This window comes from Chrysochloris asiatica, unplaced genomic scaffold (genome assembly GCF_000296735.1).
Source record: "Chrysochloris asiatica unplaced genomic scaffold, ChrAsi1.0 scaffold00210, whole genome shotgun sequence".
NCBI lineage: Eukaryota > Metazoa > Chordata > Mammalia > Afrosoricida > Chrysochloridae > Chrysochloris > Chrysochloris asiatica.
The window spans coordinates 4,458,084-4,473,423 of record NW_006408728.1 but is presented as its reverse complement, the minus strand read 5'-3'; the positions used below and the strand labels follow the sequence as shown (position 1 = coordinate 4,473,423).

General features: G+C 36.9%; 1 protein-coding gene across 1 annotated transcript in view; it reads left to right on the top strand.

The window, feature by feature from the left end:
* The window catches only part of HMCN1 (hemicentin 1), a 665,929-nt gene that overhangs the window by 263,979 nt on the left and 386,610 nt on the right, over nucleotides 1–15,340 (top strand). Inside the window, exons 6-8 of the mRNA XM_006872707.1 lie at nucleotides 1,185–1,291; nucleotides 12,850–12,970; nucleotides 14,096–14,359. Coding sequence (XP_006872769.1) covers nucleotides 1,185–1,291; nucleotides 12,850–12,970; nucleotides 14,096–14,359 — 492 coding nt within the window. The remainder of the gene's footprint in view (nucleotides 1–1,184; nucleotides 1,292–12,849; nucleotides 12,971–14,095; nucleotides 14,360–15,340) is intronic.

Sequence of the window (15,340 nt, the reverse complement as noted above, 5' to 3'; positions counted from 1 at the left end):
TTTTATTTATTTTTTTTTTTTAAAGCAAACAAAACTTTTTCTTAAAACTTCTACAGATTTATGTTTAAAAATGGAGTCAGGGTATGATGCTATAGGATAAGCAATGGACCACAAGGTTGGTTTGAACTGCAAGATCAACAGTTCAATCTGTCCAGTTGCTCCTCGGAAACCTTATACAGGGTAGCTGTGAGTTGGAACTGACTCAAAGACACAAAAACAACAACATTGATGCAGCATTCCACTCGAATAAAGTCTGTACTCCCCGGGAAGATATTTGTTTTTCCTACTACCTGGATAGTAAAAGTATCTGTATCCAATGTATTATGTTTCCATCCCTTTAAAAGGTCATTGAATATACGATTGTAAAATTAGTAATGTAAACATGGAATTGTTATAACTGATTTGTTTATATCAATTAAAAAATAGTGCATAAAATAGCCAAGGGTATAATGAATAACCAAACCATGGCTAAATTCCAAATTTGCTTTTCTTCCTCCACAACTCTCAACTATTAGATAGTTTAGATAAAGGTCAGGTCAGCAGGAGATGGTATAATGTTACTTGGATACACCTCCTCCTTTTGTTATTATTATGCCACTTAAAAGACAATCTGTGTGCATGGTGGAAAACTGGTAAGGTTTTGTACTCGGTGCAAAGATATACTCAAGGCCCTCATGTTAATAATATCCTGAATGATCTCCAGAAAAGTCATTTACTCTGGTTTATTCTGTTTGCCATCTGTTTAATCTACATGCCTCTGGTGAAAGCACATAATTCTCAGAAGCCGTAGTAATTGTTATCTAGACTGGCTTCAGAAAGATGAGCAGTCTGCCAATGGAAATTCTCATTTAAAGATCAAATCTGCATACCAATTGGGAATCTGTTGCTTCAATTCCAGTGCCTGGAAACCTTAAAATCAAGTACAATTTAGGTATAAATAAAACAACATTTTGAACTCTGGGCATTCATGTCTACCAGGTAATTTGTAATAGAAATACAGTGTCCTTATTTTGATCCCTGGGATAGAAAACAATAATTCTTCAGGTCAGTTTACAGCACACTTGAGTAAAAAATGCTTCTGTTTCATTTGAAATCTGATCCTGCTCTTAGATTTATGTAATGTTAAATTAACTACTATGCCTAGCTGGGAGAAATATTATGCTTGTGTCCTTTATGTCTTTCAGGAAAGCTGATAAAAAAGGGATTTGGCTTGAATGAGCTCTTAAATATCCATAATTCTGCCAAGGTGGTGAATGTAAAAGAGCCAGAAGCTGGAATGTGGACAGTGAAGGTACTGTTAACGTAGAAAAATGTATTTATTACTCTGTTTTTGGTGGTGGTGTGTTTTATGAAGTGTATACAATAGTTTATTTATGTATGCTCTTACAGTCATGAAGAACACTTTTCATAAAAAGCAGTGCACATAGCGTATTTGTAGGATATTTCTTTATCACATGAATTTGGTTGTGCTAAGTTTTGATGGCTTGAAGTGAAAGCTATCGATGCCACACTAATCAAATTGAAATAATTTTTTTTTTTAAAGCAAACAAAACTTTTTTTTAAATTTTTGTTTTTAAAAATGCCTACGATAATATTCCCAGGTCAAAGAATGAAAGCTATTAGAATATGAGTTATTTATTCTCACAAGCAGTAGGGAAAGTAGAAACTATAATGTGATTTTTTTAGTTTTTGAGGTGAATAATAAGGAATAACGGTGTGGGTACAGAGGTAATAGGAGTTCTGGTGTGGAGCTGTTTGATAAGCATTGAACTGTCATCAGTTTAAAACCACTAACCAGTCCTTGGAAAACCCTATACAGATTCTCTATGAATCAGAACCAACTCCCTGATACTTAACACCAATAGAAAAAGCGGTAATATGAAAGAAAATCTGATTATTTCCTAATAAAAGAACCAGAAATATAAAGAGACTTCAAAGTTTTCATGGAAAACGAAATAGAAAGGTAACAGAATTTTTCTACCAACTTTTTGAAGGTCCCTCATAGTTCCATCTGCCTGTTTTTTTTTTTCACTCAATTCCATGCACATTGTAGGTGATTAATATTTGCATAGTGTATTCGATTGGTTAGGAGGAAGTATTTTTGTTGTTATATTTTAACGAAATGTGGACAGACATGATTTGACGGTTATGTTGATCAGCTTGTCTAAAATATGACTAATGTTATCTGATCATAGTTTTTGTTGTTAAGTACTGTCAAGTCAATTCCAATTCATAGAAACTCTGTATAGTAGGAAGGTGAATAAGAAGTACTGAATTTGTTTAATCCCCAAATTATTTTAGTCTAAGCATGACTAAACCAGCATTGTCTAACCTAGTAACTCCACTGTAGCAATTTGCTCTTGGTTTCTGAACATTGACATTAATTTACTTATTATTGATGCTGAAATATTCGCAAGTGATGCCATTAGTTCTTATTGTTTATTGTGGAATATTTGAACTAAGTTCCAGACAATTTAAATTGCTACCTGTGGTATTTCCTCTAGCGTTTCCTACTGCCTCGCGGAGATATAGTTTGTTGTTCTACCATGAGCCTAACACACCTATTCATTAAGTCATCCATTTAATAAACTTTTATTAAAAATGCTCATAGCCATGTTCTGTGTTGCATTCTTAATAGGCACTAGACATAGTTTAATTGTTAATTAGAAAGGAAGCACTGAGAATTAGTCTGTGAGTGAAGAGAAAGACAATAAGGTGATGAGGTGATGGGAACTCCCTTTGGATAAAACTCTAACCTCAGTCACCTATAATTAAGGAAACAATAAAAAGACAGAGTATCTATTATCACATTATCATAGGTTTATATCTAATCCTCATCAAAATGGCCTCCGGTTCTGATATTACTTCATTGTCTAGAGTACAATTGATAATAATTAGTAAAAAACAAGTAAAAACATTTCAGTGCCACTTAAAACTAATAGTTAAAAGGTTTATAGAATTTATAGGCTTTTAGAATTTTGGGGTTTATAGAATAGTTAAAAGATGTATAGAATCTGAAGAGAACTCTGAGTATGGTAATGGAAAAATTGCATTGATAAAGAGTAGGGTTACATAGCTCATGATGGTGACTGCTGCCAATAAGTTGTACATCTGTAAAAAGTTGAATTGGCAAAAATTGTGTGATAGGTATATTTACAAAAACAACTTTAAAAGAGTGACTGCAGAAGTTGCTTACATACAACACCTCATGGAATTTAGTTTCTTGGTTTGGAGGTTTAGGGTCATGGTTTCATGGGATATTCCAGTTAATTGGCCCAATAATGGGTTTATTTCTTCAGTGTTACCTCCTATTTGCTGTGTAGAGGAGCTCTGGTAGTGTAGTGGTTATGAATCGGGCTGCTAATTGCAAGGTCATCAGTTTGAAATGACCAGCTATTCCGTGGGAGAAAGATGAGACGTTCTGCTCCCGTAAAGATTTACAGCCTTGGAAACACTGTTTTCAAGGGTCGCTATGAGTCGGAACCGACTCGACAGCACTTAACAACAACAATAACAACCTGGACTCTTAAAAGTTTGCAAGCAACTATCTAAGGCACAACAATTGGTTTCTATTCATCTACAGAAAAAGAGGAAGGAGAGTTAGGAATAGGAGAAGATAGACTATGTGGTTAATTGTTTCTACATACAACAGCTTTCTTTGCCATGAGACAAGAAGTGGACGGTGCCCAGCTACCATTACTGAATATCTATCAAAGATTCTGTAGAAGAATCCTGATCAAAAGGGGGAATATGCAGACTAGAATTTCAAATTCTCACGGACTTTTGGGAACCATAAAGGTGAACTCTGAAACTATGGCCCTGAGATAATCTTTAACCCTTAAACCAAAAATATCCCCTGAAGTCATCTTAAAAGTGAACAGTAGTTTAGCTTAACTAGTAAAAGCAGGTCTGCCTTGAAATTCATGCTATTTTAAGAACTAGGATAAGCACAGGACAGTGGTGGTTCAAACTCACCAGCCACTCCTAGTAAACTGTATACAGCATCAAGATGACTTGGAACTGACTCAAAGGCACTTAACAAACAATGTATGGGATCAAACTGACAATGACAACTCAAAAAATTAGATAGGAACCTTAAAGGGCAGTGGATTTGTGTCAACAGAAAGGAACAACTTAGAGGTTGTTGTTGTGAAGTGGTGTCGAATTGGTTCTGACCCATAGCGACCATGTGTAGGGTTTCCGAGGAGCATCTGGTGAGCTTGAACCACCGACCTTGCAGTTCAAATGGTTTTGCAGTCTGGCGCATTAACCCACAGCGCCACACCAGGAAGGTGAGAATGGTTGCACAACTCAAAAATGTGATCATGACTAAATTTTTCATGTAGAAACTGTTGAATTAGTGTATGTATTGCTGTGCATATTCTCAACAGCGACAAAATAAAAAATAAAAATACACTTATTTTTTGCTATATCAAAAACCCAAAGAATGTATCAAGTTGATGCAAGAGAAATTGAGCGTAATCAACTGCTATAAATATTGCTGCTAATTTTAGGTCTCCCTTTTGGCTGGCCAGTGAATGGTATATCTTTATATGTGCTCTTTCTCAAGAAGAAAAATGTCTGAGATTAGATAGTCTATCCATGGTGCTATCTCCTTGCACTCTGCTATTTGGAAAATGTCTGCTCTATCACTGGGATAAATAATGAAATTTTTTTGTAATGCTTCACACAGCAATTTTTTATCCCAAGTATGAGGAACTATCTATCTGACTTAATATGGCCTTCAAGGATCACCAGATTCAACTAATCTTTCTAGTTATCGTCCATCATGTGACTTTACACTGTAGACAAATATGATTTTGTTCTGTTGCTCACCTCTTTCCTCACCACAGTCTCTTGCTCCAAGCTGTCCCTGCTGCGTGGAATGCCCTTCCTCTCTGTGTGAGTTGTAACTATCCCTGAAGATCCGGCTCGAATGGCAACATTTTCATCATCTTTCTTGATTTTTCCATCTGAAATATTCTAGTTTCCCTTTAACTTTGTATTGCAGTCTTTTTCTTTTTTTGCACCTTCTTTTTGGCTTGGATCACTTACTCCTTTATTTTTTCTTATCTTATTTCACATTTATTATTAAATAAGTGTATTTTATTTCCCTATCTTAATCTAGGAGTCTTGGTGTGGTGTGGCACTGTAGGATCAGCACTGGACTGCAAACCATTAGGTCTGCAGTTCAAACCCACCAGTTGCTCCTTGGAAACCTTATACAGGGTGGTTATAACTGGGAGAGAGTCCTGTTGTGGCACTGTGGGTTAAAAGATTGGACTGCAAAGCTGGCTTGATCTGCAAGGTTAGTGGTTCAAGCTCACCAGCTGTTCCTTGAAAACTTCATACAGGGTCACTTTGGGTCGGACTAACTCAAGGACATTTAACAACAACAAGAACAATGAGTCAGAACCGACTGCATGGCACTTAACAACAACAATATAAAACCAGGTTAATATATGCTACAGTGGAGTCCTGGTGTGGCACTGTAGGATAAAAACTGGCCTGCTGACTACAAGGTCGGTGGTTCAAGTCCACTAGCTGCTCTTTGGAAACCCTATACAGAGTCTCTATGAGTGGGAACTGACTCAACAGCATTTAGCAACAACAACAACAACAACAGTGCCTGGGAAGGAGCTGTATAAATATTTGTGAATAAAAAATAATATATTTATTCTGTTGGTCATTAGGGAAACAGGCAGGAGAATTGGTATAATTAGTTTATAGCTGATGTATTGACACAGAACACTTAAGTAATGTGGCCACAATTTAAAATTGTGACAAAGGCTGTTTCTTTTCTTCTGCTGTTTCCCTCTGAGAAGTGTTTTGCTGTGATTAGGGGCACTTCCACTAAACAGAATAAAAATGAGTCAATTCATCTGCATAGTTCATATAAATGACTCAAATATTTTGCTTGCATCTTATGCTGGTAAAAATGTGCTTAAAAGAAGTAACTGAAAAGAACATAACATTTTATTAAAAACTAAAGAGAAGGTAATTTTATGTTCCAGAATTTCCATTTGTAGGGAAGCTGCAAATCATGGATCTTATTTCTGAGAAGCATTATGAATTTTCCATTTAGGCAGCTCTATCTATACATAGACTATTTAACTATAACCACAGATAAACTTGTGCCAAAATGTATCCTTTGCTCCTTAAGGGAAGAAAGCCCTGGCAACGAAATTAATAGGAGCATCCAGTGGTGCAAAGTGTTTTTTATTAGCCTAGGATTATCAGTCTGATCATATAACCTAACACATTTCCTGGGGTATGTTTCCATTAAGTAAATTTGGATAAACTGTCCTAAGATAATCTCCTAAGTGGAGACGGGGATGTACCCAACCACGTGATTACACTGAGGTTCTGATACCAGTAGATTTATTTTGGTATTAGATAGTTATGTTGGTTGCCAGATTCTAATGTATTTTCTACAGAATAAGAGTAGTTTTGAGTGGCAAAAAGTTGATTAGGAGTCATAATTAAATCAGTCTTGAGACTGCAGAGGACCACCAAGAAGATGATTATGCTGACTTCCAATTATTCTCACATGGTAACTTGCTTCAATAAGTCTGCAGACTACACCAGGTGTGTTATTTAAATGGTTAGGTGTGGTATTAATTCAGTGTTTTGGGTCAATGGAATGTGTTATAGCAGATTTTTCCTGGAAATTTTCCCAGTTGTTTTGGCCTGCCAACCAAATGGAATGCTTCCATTTTTAAAAAATCTACTTGTATACTTTCATATATAAATATGTCTTATGTATATGTATATATTTAAATAGAATTTATTCTATGCACAGGGTACATTTTTCTTCTCACATTTCTTCAGACATAAAATGCCTAATAAACTGATGGTATTTATATCTAACTATAATTGTTATGGATCGCTGATAGCATAGTGGTTACGAATTGGGCTGCTAACCTCAAGGTCAGGAGTTTGAAACTACCAGCCATTCCGTGGGAGAAAGATGAGATGAGGCTTTCTGCTCCAGCAAAGATTTACAGTTTCTGAAACCCTGTGCAGGGTCACTATGAGTCGGAACCAACTCTTAACAACAATAACAAATAATTGTTATAGCTTCATGTCTAGCACAATGCCTAATCTACAGTAGGTGTTTATTTAATAAATAGTTGACTGAAAACTATCATATTCTTAAATTTGTAAAGCATGTTGCATTATTTCAGAACAAATACTTTACAAAGAATTGCACATTCATTTGAATTCAAGATACACACTTACTAATTATTAGATTTTTGGGGAAATTACTTAACCTTGATTAGTCAAAGTAAAATGAGAAAAAATAATAGTCCCTATGATCTTAATTAGGAAAGCATGATGGCTCTCTAGGATAAGCATTGGACTTCAAACCACAAGTTTGGTGTTTTGAGCCTACCAGTTGCTTCTCAGGAGAAAGAGGAGGCTTTATGCTCTCCCAAAGATTACAACCTTGAAAATCCTATACAGAGTCAGTATCAACTGGTCAGCACTTAACAGCTACATTGTCTTAATTAGGGAATGCAGTGGCTCTGTATGATTATCCCTGGCCTGAGAACCACAAGGTCAGAAGTTCAAGCCCACCAGCCACTCTGTGGGAGAAAGATGAGGTTTTCTGGACCTGCAAAGATTTATTCTTAGAATTGCTATACATGGTCACTGAGTTGGTACTGACTTATCAGCCTTTATCAACAACACTGTCTTAATTAAGTGAGATGTAAGTAAAACACACAAACAATTCTGATATATTAATAGTAAAAGTAATTATTCCTCTGTTGAATAGAAGAATAATTATTTTACCATTAATGTATCTTGTAAACTGTATCTTTACTTTCTCTGAGTGCAGATCTCCTTTTGTGTGCAACTTATTGACCATTTAATGGAATATTAAAACTGGGAGAGATAAATGAAGCTTTCTGTTCCCATAAAGATTTACAACCTCGGAAGATCTATATAAGGTCATTATGAGTTGGAACCTATTCAATGGCACACAACAAGTGCTTGTTGGTTAATATTTTGTGGGCGACAAATAAGGGATAGTTATTACCCTGAAAAAAAAAGAAACAACCTTTCAATATCGAGAAATACTTAATAGGCCTTCATCCATATTCAGAAATAGACCCATATGCAGTGGAGTTGACCTAAGATTTAGTATTTATCCTACAAAGACACCTAATTAAGATTTCAGATCCATGGGAGATCTAAGCTGAGATCTAGGAGCTGCTAAATTCCCTTGGAGCTCTCCATGGTGCTTGCCTCATGGTGTTTCAGCCTGTCCTGCTCCTTCATTCCTGGTAGACTTACTCCACTTCAGTAACCTACACTCTTGTCCACTCTGCTCATTCTTTTCTTTAACTTTTGTGTGTGGGGGGGTTGTTTGTTGTTTATTTTTTATGGGTCAAAGTTTCCCATATTATCTTTGCCAAATGCTGGCTTTGCCTCAACTCAGCCCACACTTAGATCCTAACTCAGATTCCTAGCTTAGATCCTTCTACACTTGACCAAAATGACACTCCAAATGCAGAGTCCTGGTGTAGCACTGTAGGATAATCACTGGACTGCTAACTGAAAGATTGGAGGTTCAAATACACTAGGTACTCCTTGAAAACACTATGGATCGCTATGAGTTGGAACTGACTCCAGAGCACACAAAAACCTCAACACCAAGGCAGCTGTTTATGAACACTTCTAAATGTATTAATAGATTTTTAAAAATATTAACTCTCAGAGTCTGTCCCTACAAACCTTGCGTACTGTGTAGGGTCTAGAAAATGTCCTGTTATGTTCTAAGACAATCCCCTACTGTTAAATTTGCCTCTTCACAACAACAGAACCGCACGGAATATGGTGGTTATGTGAAACTTTAACCTTCCAGATGTTCTGTGGTGAAGGATTGCATGCCTTACTGTTCTCTCTATTACTGCTGTCCGGTTACTGACTTTTTGTTTTGTAGGGAGCTGTTGTTGGCTGTTGTTGGTAGTTGCCATTGAGTTAATTTGGATTGATGGTGACTTCATGTATTACAGAGTAGAACTAGTATACAACATCAATATAGTGCCATACTAAGAGAGCAGAAAGATGCGTTATAGATTAATAGAGCTAGACTTATCAGGTTAAGGATATGATTCCATAACGAATAATGTTAAGAACCATTCCATTAATTTAAAATTTTCATCAATGGTCAAAGAGAACAATACAGTCAATCTTTTTGGAAAAACATTATAGTATATGAAGATAATAAGGCAGTGAGTATGATTGTTAAATAAAATGTTAACCAAGGACCTTGAATTTGTGAGTACAATGCCCTTTTCTCTTCAGGGTTCAAACTCATCAGTCACTCCTTAGAAACACACTATGAGTCAGGACTGACTTGAGGGCACTTAACAACAACGTTCTTATTTTAATATAACTCAAAGATTGAATATACATGCTACAACAGGCTAAATAGAAAATGTAGCTAAAGTGGTGATTTTGACCTCTATCTACATATTAGATATATAGAATGATACCAGGTGGCTATTATAATTTGGAAGGGAAAGGACAGCAGAGTCTCTAGTTGATCCAGATACAGAGTTAGCCTTTATAATATTTTTTCCTCTTCTTTCATGTCCTTTAGTCTTCCTCCAGTCCCACCAGGTCTGTCACTTGTGAGAGTTCAAAGCCTTCCCCCAGCATATCCTGAAGGCTTAATTTCTTATCATCTCCTTGACTTTTATTTTTTGATGCAAAGAAAACTCAATCCTTCACAATTGTCACTGAAGACAGGCTTAAAAACAAACATTTTATGTGTTTAGTAGATTTATTTGTAGATTTGGGTTCATGTCTTGAACCACCTCATGCCCTTCATTCTTTTCTCACCAACCCCCTTCTTTTCTTCCCATACTGTCTCAGCTTCTCTCCTGTGGACAGCCCCAAGAGCTCTGTATTACTCTCCTACTGACATAGAGCAGTGCAGTGTTATCAATCTTTACTGAACCAGCACAAAGTCATTGAGACCATCATAAGAAAAGCATGGGGTAGTTGGTAGAGTGTGGTTTCTAGAGGCTCAGTGTCTGAGTTTATAGCTCAGTTTTGCTACTAATGATATATGTGACCATGGGCAAGTTACTTAACCTCTCTGATATGTGAAATGAGGATAATAATAGTGATGGTGGTCGTTGTGTGCTGTTTAGTTGGTTCCAACTCATAGCGATCCAGTATGGGGTTTCTGAAGTTATAAATCTTTACTGGAGCAGAGAGTCTCATCTTTCTCCCCCAGAGCAGCTGGTAAATTCTAACTGTTGACTGTGTGGTTAGCTGCCCAACTTGTAATCCACTATGCTACCACAGCTCGTTATAATAATAGTGTTGTTGGCGTTTAAAGTGTCATTGGGTTGGTTCCAACTCATAGCAACCTTGTTTAGGGTTTCCAAGGAGTGCCTGGTGAACTTGAACTGCTGACCTTGTGGTTCACACTGACTGTACAGTCCTGTGCATTAGCCCACAGTGCCACACTAGGACTCCACAATAATAGTACTACCTCATGAAGGGGACTTAAAATACTTACTGATGAAGATCAAAGACCACAGCCTTTGGTATGGGTTGCATCTCAATGTAAAGAAAAGAGAAATCCTCACTACTAGACCAATAAACAACCTCCATGTCAATGGAGGAAAGATTGAAGTTGTCATGGACTTCATCTTGTTCAGATTAATCATCAACACTTACAGAAGCAGCAGTCAAGAAATCAAACAATGTATTGCACTAGGCAAATCTGCTGCACAAAATCTTTTTAAAGTGTTCAAGAGCAAAGATGTCAGCTTGAGGACTAAGGTGCACCTGACCTGAGCCATGCTATTGTCAATAACTTCATATGCATGAGAAAGTTGGACGGTGAATAAGGAAGACCATAGAAGAATTAATGCATTTGAATTATGGTGTTAGAGGAGAATATTAAAAGTACCATGGACTGCCAAAACAAATTTGTGTTGGAAGAAGTACAGCCAGAGTGCTCCTTGGAATCCAGGATGGCCAGACTTCATCTCTCATACTTTGGACATACTATCAGGAGGGATATCCCTGGAGAAGGATATCATGCTTGGTAAAGTGGAGGGTCAAAGGAAAAGAGGAATACCCCCAATAGGATGGATTGGCACAGTGGCGGCAGCGATGGATTCACGTGTAGCAATGATTGTGAGGTTGGCACAGGACCAGGCAGTGTTTTGTTTTGTTGTGCATAGAATCGCTATGAGTCGGTACTGACTCGATGGCACCTAACAACAGCAACAACAGCCTCATAAAAAATTTGTGATTATTAGAAATGGTAATTTATGTAAAAGATTTAGCCTTGCATAAAATATATATTCTGTTTGTGTTAATACTTTCCCTCCTTGTTTTTCTGTTTCCTGGCTTTTGCCATCTTCATAGGAGTGCAAACAGTTAAAATGTTTAATTGTTAACTGAAAGGCTGAAAGTTCAACGCCCTCCAGAGTGTCTTGAAATAAATAATACCTTTTATGTATTTCTATCATTCCTTTATAATTGCATTTACTGTACAATAATAAAAGGTTATAGTTATCTATTTCCCTCATTGGCAATGATCTCTTGTAGTAGGGGTGGGAAATGTCCAACCCTCAGACCATATAAGGCCTGCAAAATCATTTGGTCTGGTCCTGCCAAAACTACTGCAGTTTCAGCCATCAATCACATTAGGGGTGAGTTAATTAAATGTTTGACCAAATATAGCAGGCTAATTTTTAAGTTGATAATTTTATATGGCCCATGAATAATGTTAGGAATTTTGGCAGAAAAAAAAAAGGTTCTCCACCCTCTCTTAGAGGGCGAGGACCAAGTTTTACTTACATATATGTCTTGAGTGCCTAGTACCTTGGCCGGGAAATGCTGAGCTGAGGAAGCCAGTGGAAGAAATTCTGGACAGTGGTCAAGTCTTGGCTGAATTTTCCTAGAAACAAAGAAAAAGGCAAAACCAAAAGTATTGGAAAGATAACTCTTTCCAGAAATGAACTGAGTTGCTGCTAGCAGGAGAAGATGTAGTCATTCAATCATTTCATCAATGGATTGCTAATCATGTGCCTGACAGCGAATAAAGCAATGATCCGTGTACTCATGGGGCTTTTTCAGGTTTATTTCAATTCTACTCACAAAGAGCTAAATATCTTTATCTTTTACTATTGGTCATGGAATGCTTACCAGTTCCCTTCAAGTTGGTCTCCTGTGTGTGTCAGAGTAAATCTGTCCTCCATAGGGTGAGGCTGATTTTTTGGAAAAAGATGACCAGACCTTATTTCCAAGATGTCTTTGGGTGAAGTTGTACCTCCAACCTTTTGGTTAGTGGACAAGAGTGTTAACCATTTGCACCACCAGGGACTTCACACAATGCTTGATATTGTTAGCTGGCATCAAGTTGGCTCTTTATGCATGCCTACCCCATGCCCATGTATTGAACCATGTTGTTTCATAGGCATTTTATTGGCTGAATTTTGGAAGTAGGTCACCAGACCTTTCTTCCTTGTCTGTCTCAGTCTGGGAACTCTTCTAAAACTTGTTTTGCATAATAAAAAATACAAATCTTTACAGAAAGACAACTGGAGGCTGTGCATGGAGTATATTGGCTAGGAAATCAAACCTGTGTCTAATGCATGGAAGGCAAGAATTCACTTCTGAACTGTTTGTTGGAGAAATACCCATGGGATATGTGGAATATTGCAAAAGTTCTACCTAAAATATGGAATCATAGTTAAGTTCATAACACAGACTCAGAAGCTTTAATTTTTGGATATCAGTCCACTCTTTAGTTCCCCCTGGTTAGTGGTGAATCAGTTGCTGACTGTGCTTCTCATTGAACATTTTCAGACTTCGAGCAGTGGAAGGCATTCTGTTCGCATTACTGGTCTCAGTACTATTGATTTCCGAGCTGGCTTTTCCCGAAAGCCCACCCTGGACTTCAAAAAAACAGTCAGCAGACCAGTGCAAGGTTTGTATGTACACATTACTTATATTGGCATATTCAGTATCTAAATCAAGAATATTTCTTGGTCTTTCAGTTATTTTATGATTTTCTATATGCCATAAAATTGGGAAACATAACATCTTTACTTTTAAAATGATTGCTGTCTTCACCTAGTCAGTGTTTCTCAAAGTCTGGTTCTAAAAGCAATGATGTCAGACTCAGGAAAATAGAATCTATAAATTAAGAATCCTAGGCCCACCAAAAGGAGCTCTGGCAGTGGAATGGTTATGAATCGGGCTGTGAACCTCAAAGTGAGCAGTTCGAAACTACCAGCTATTCTGTAGGCTAAAGATGAGGCTTTCTGCTCCCATAAAGATTTACAGCCTCAGAAAACCTATACAGGGTCGCTTTGCGTTGGAACCGACTCCACAGCACATAACCACCACCACCGCCAGGCCCCATCAAGATTTCCTGAACCAATTGTAGAAGATTGGGCCCAGGCATATGCATTTTAATAAACTCTTTACTTTATTTCCATACTTACTATATTTGAGAACCATTGACTTAGACTATGAGTCTTTCTTATTAAATGTACAATTTGTTTTGTTATCTTGGTGAGAAAAGAGATAGTGCATGTGACTATAGTTGATAAAATTAAAGATATAATGTGTTGCAACATGTTTAAAGCTAAATTTTTTTTTCTGATTTTTAAAGCTTATCCTTCTTATTTTTTTATGAATGAAGAGTAATAGCTTTATTGCTAGAAAATAAGTTCAAGCCTCCTGTGATCCTGAAATTTTTTTCTGGTTATTCTTTTTATTTTTATGGATTTAGTTTCTAAAAGAGTGTACAAATAATGAATCTTTAAAAATATCCATGTAATCAAGCACCATATAACAAAACAATCACAATTGTGATTATTTTGACATCTATCCGTAGTCAAAATACTATAAGAATAATTGCACAAGATTCCCCAAGTTTCTTGGATACTGGATAAGTTCTCTTTTATGTACATAAGATTCTGTTTGTCCACAGCTGGTAGTGTAGTTATCATTATGGTACTTGTCTGCTATTAAAATGGAAATATTTATTTGATATAGAAACTCAATTGCCTGTTACTTGTAAATAATAAAATCTCTCATTTTGTAGGAATACCTACTTATGTGCTGTTGAATACTTCTGGAATTTCTGTTCCAGCTAGAGTAGATCGTCTTGAACTTCTGAGTATCTCAGGCAGACCTCTTAAGACTATGCCTGTTAAATATTACCCAGATCAAAAGCCTTATGGCTTATGGAATATTTCCGACTTCATTCCACCAAACGAAGCTTTCTTTCTTAAGGTCACAGGCTATGATAAGGACGATTATCTCTTCCAGCGAGTCTCAAGTGTTTCCTTCTCTAGCATTGTCCCAGGTGAGATGTTATTGTTTTTCAACACTAGTGTATGGATGGCTTAAAGGGGTTGGTATTAACAGCTAGGTTTTTTTTTTTTTTTAAGTTATAAAATCATAATAATGTCATCACATTACTACTGGTACCAAACTGATGGGCATTTTCACTTAGGTAACACAATTCTTCTTTTTTTTTTTTTTTTATTGAGAACTGAGTGATAGTCTGCATGGGAGCACATCAACTTTACACCATTGTTTCATTGCAATATGAAAATCTCCTCTGTGCATCATCATTCACCAGTATTTGCTTCCATTCCCACTGTTTTTTGTTTTGTTTTGTTATGTTTGTGTGTGTGTGTATTTGTTTTTTTTGGGGGTATACACAAGAACAATCAGGAATATATAATAATTTAAATAACCAAAGGGCACATTCTGGAAGCCTACCTCCTGGCTGCCAGCACTCAGTCCTCAGCTGCTCACTGTTTCATGTCCTCATCTCTGTCTCCGTCTCTGGTGCTGCTGTTTCTCTGGATAGGGTCCCACATTCTGCTTGGGTAACACAATTATTTTTAAGGATACATAGCACATCTGAAGTTTCATGTTAATTCTTATTAGTCATAGATCTGGGGATTTTGATTAATTTCAATCAGTGTAAGAACTTGAACTAGGAAATTTGGGTGTCCTCCCTCATCCTAAAAATACTTGGCCAAACTGTCAAAATTGACTAAATGTTTACATATTGAAAATGATATAACCTTCTCCTTCATGTAGGCTATTGTTGTTAAGTACAGTCAAGTCAGTTCAGACTCATAGGGACCCTCTCTAGGGTTTCTGAGGAGTAACTGGTGACTTTGAACCACTGACCTTGCTGTTCAATCTGGCCTTGTTGACCAATGCTTATGCTACAGCACCATACCAGTGCTAAATCAGGATGAAATCGAAGTGCCACTTTTTTTTCCTGCTAAGCAGCTTGTCCTTTCAGTTAACTGCTAAGCACTTAGCT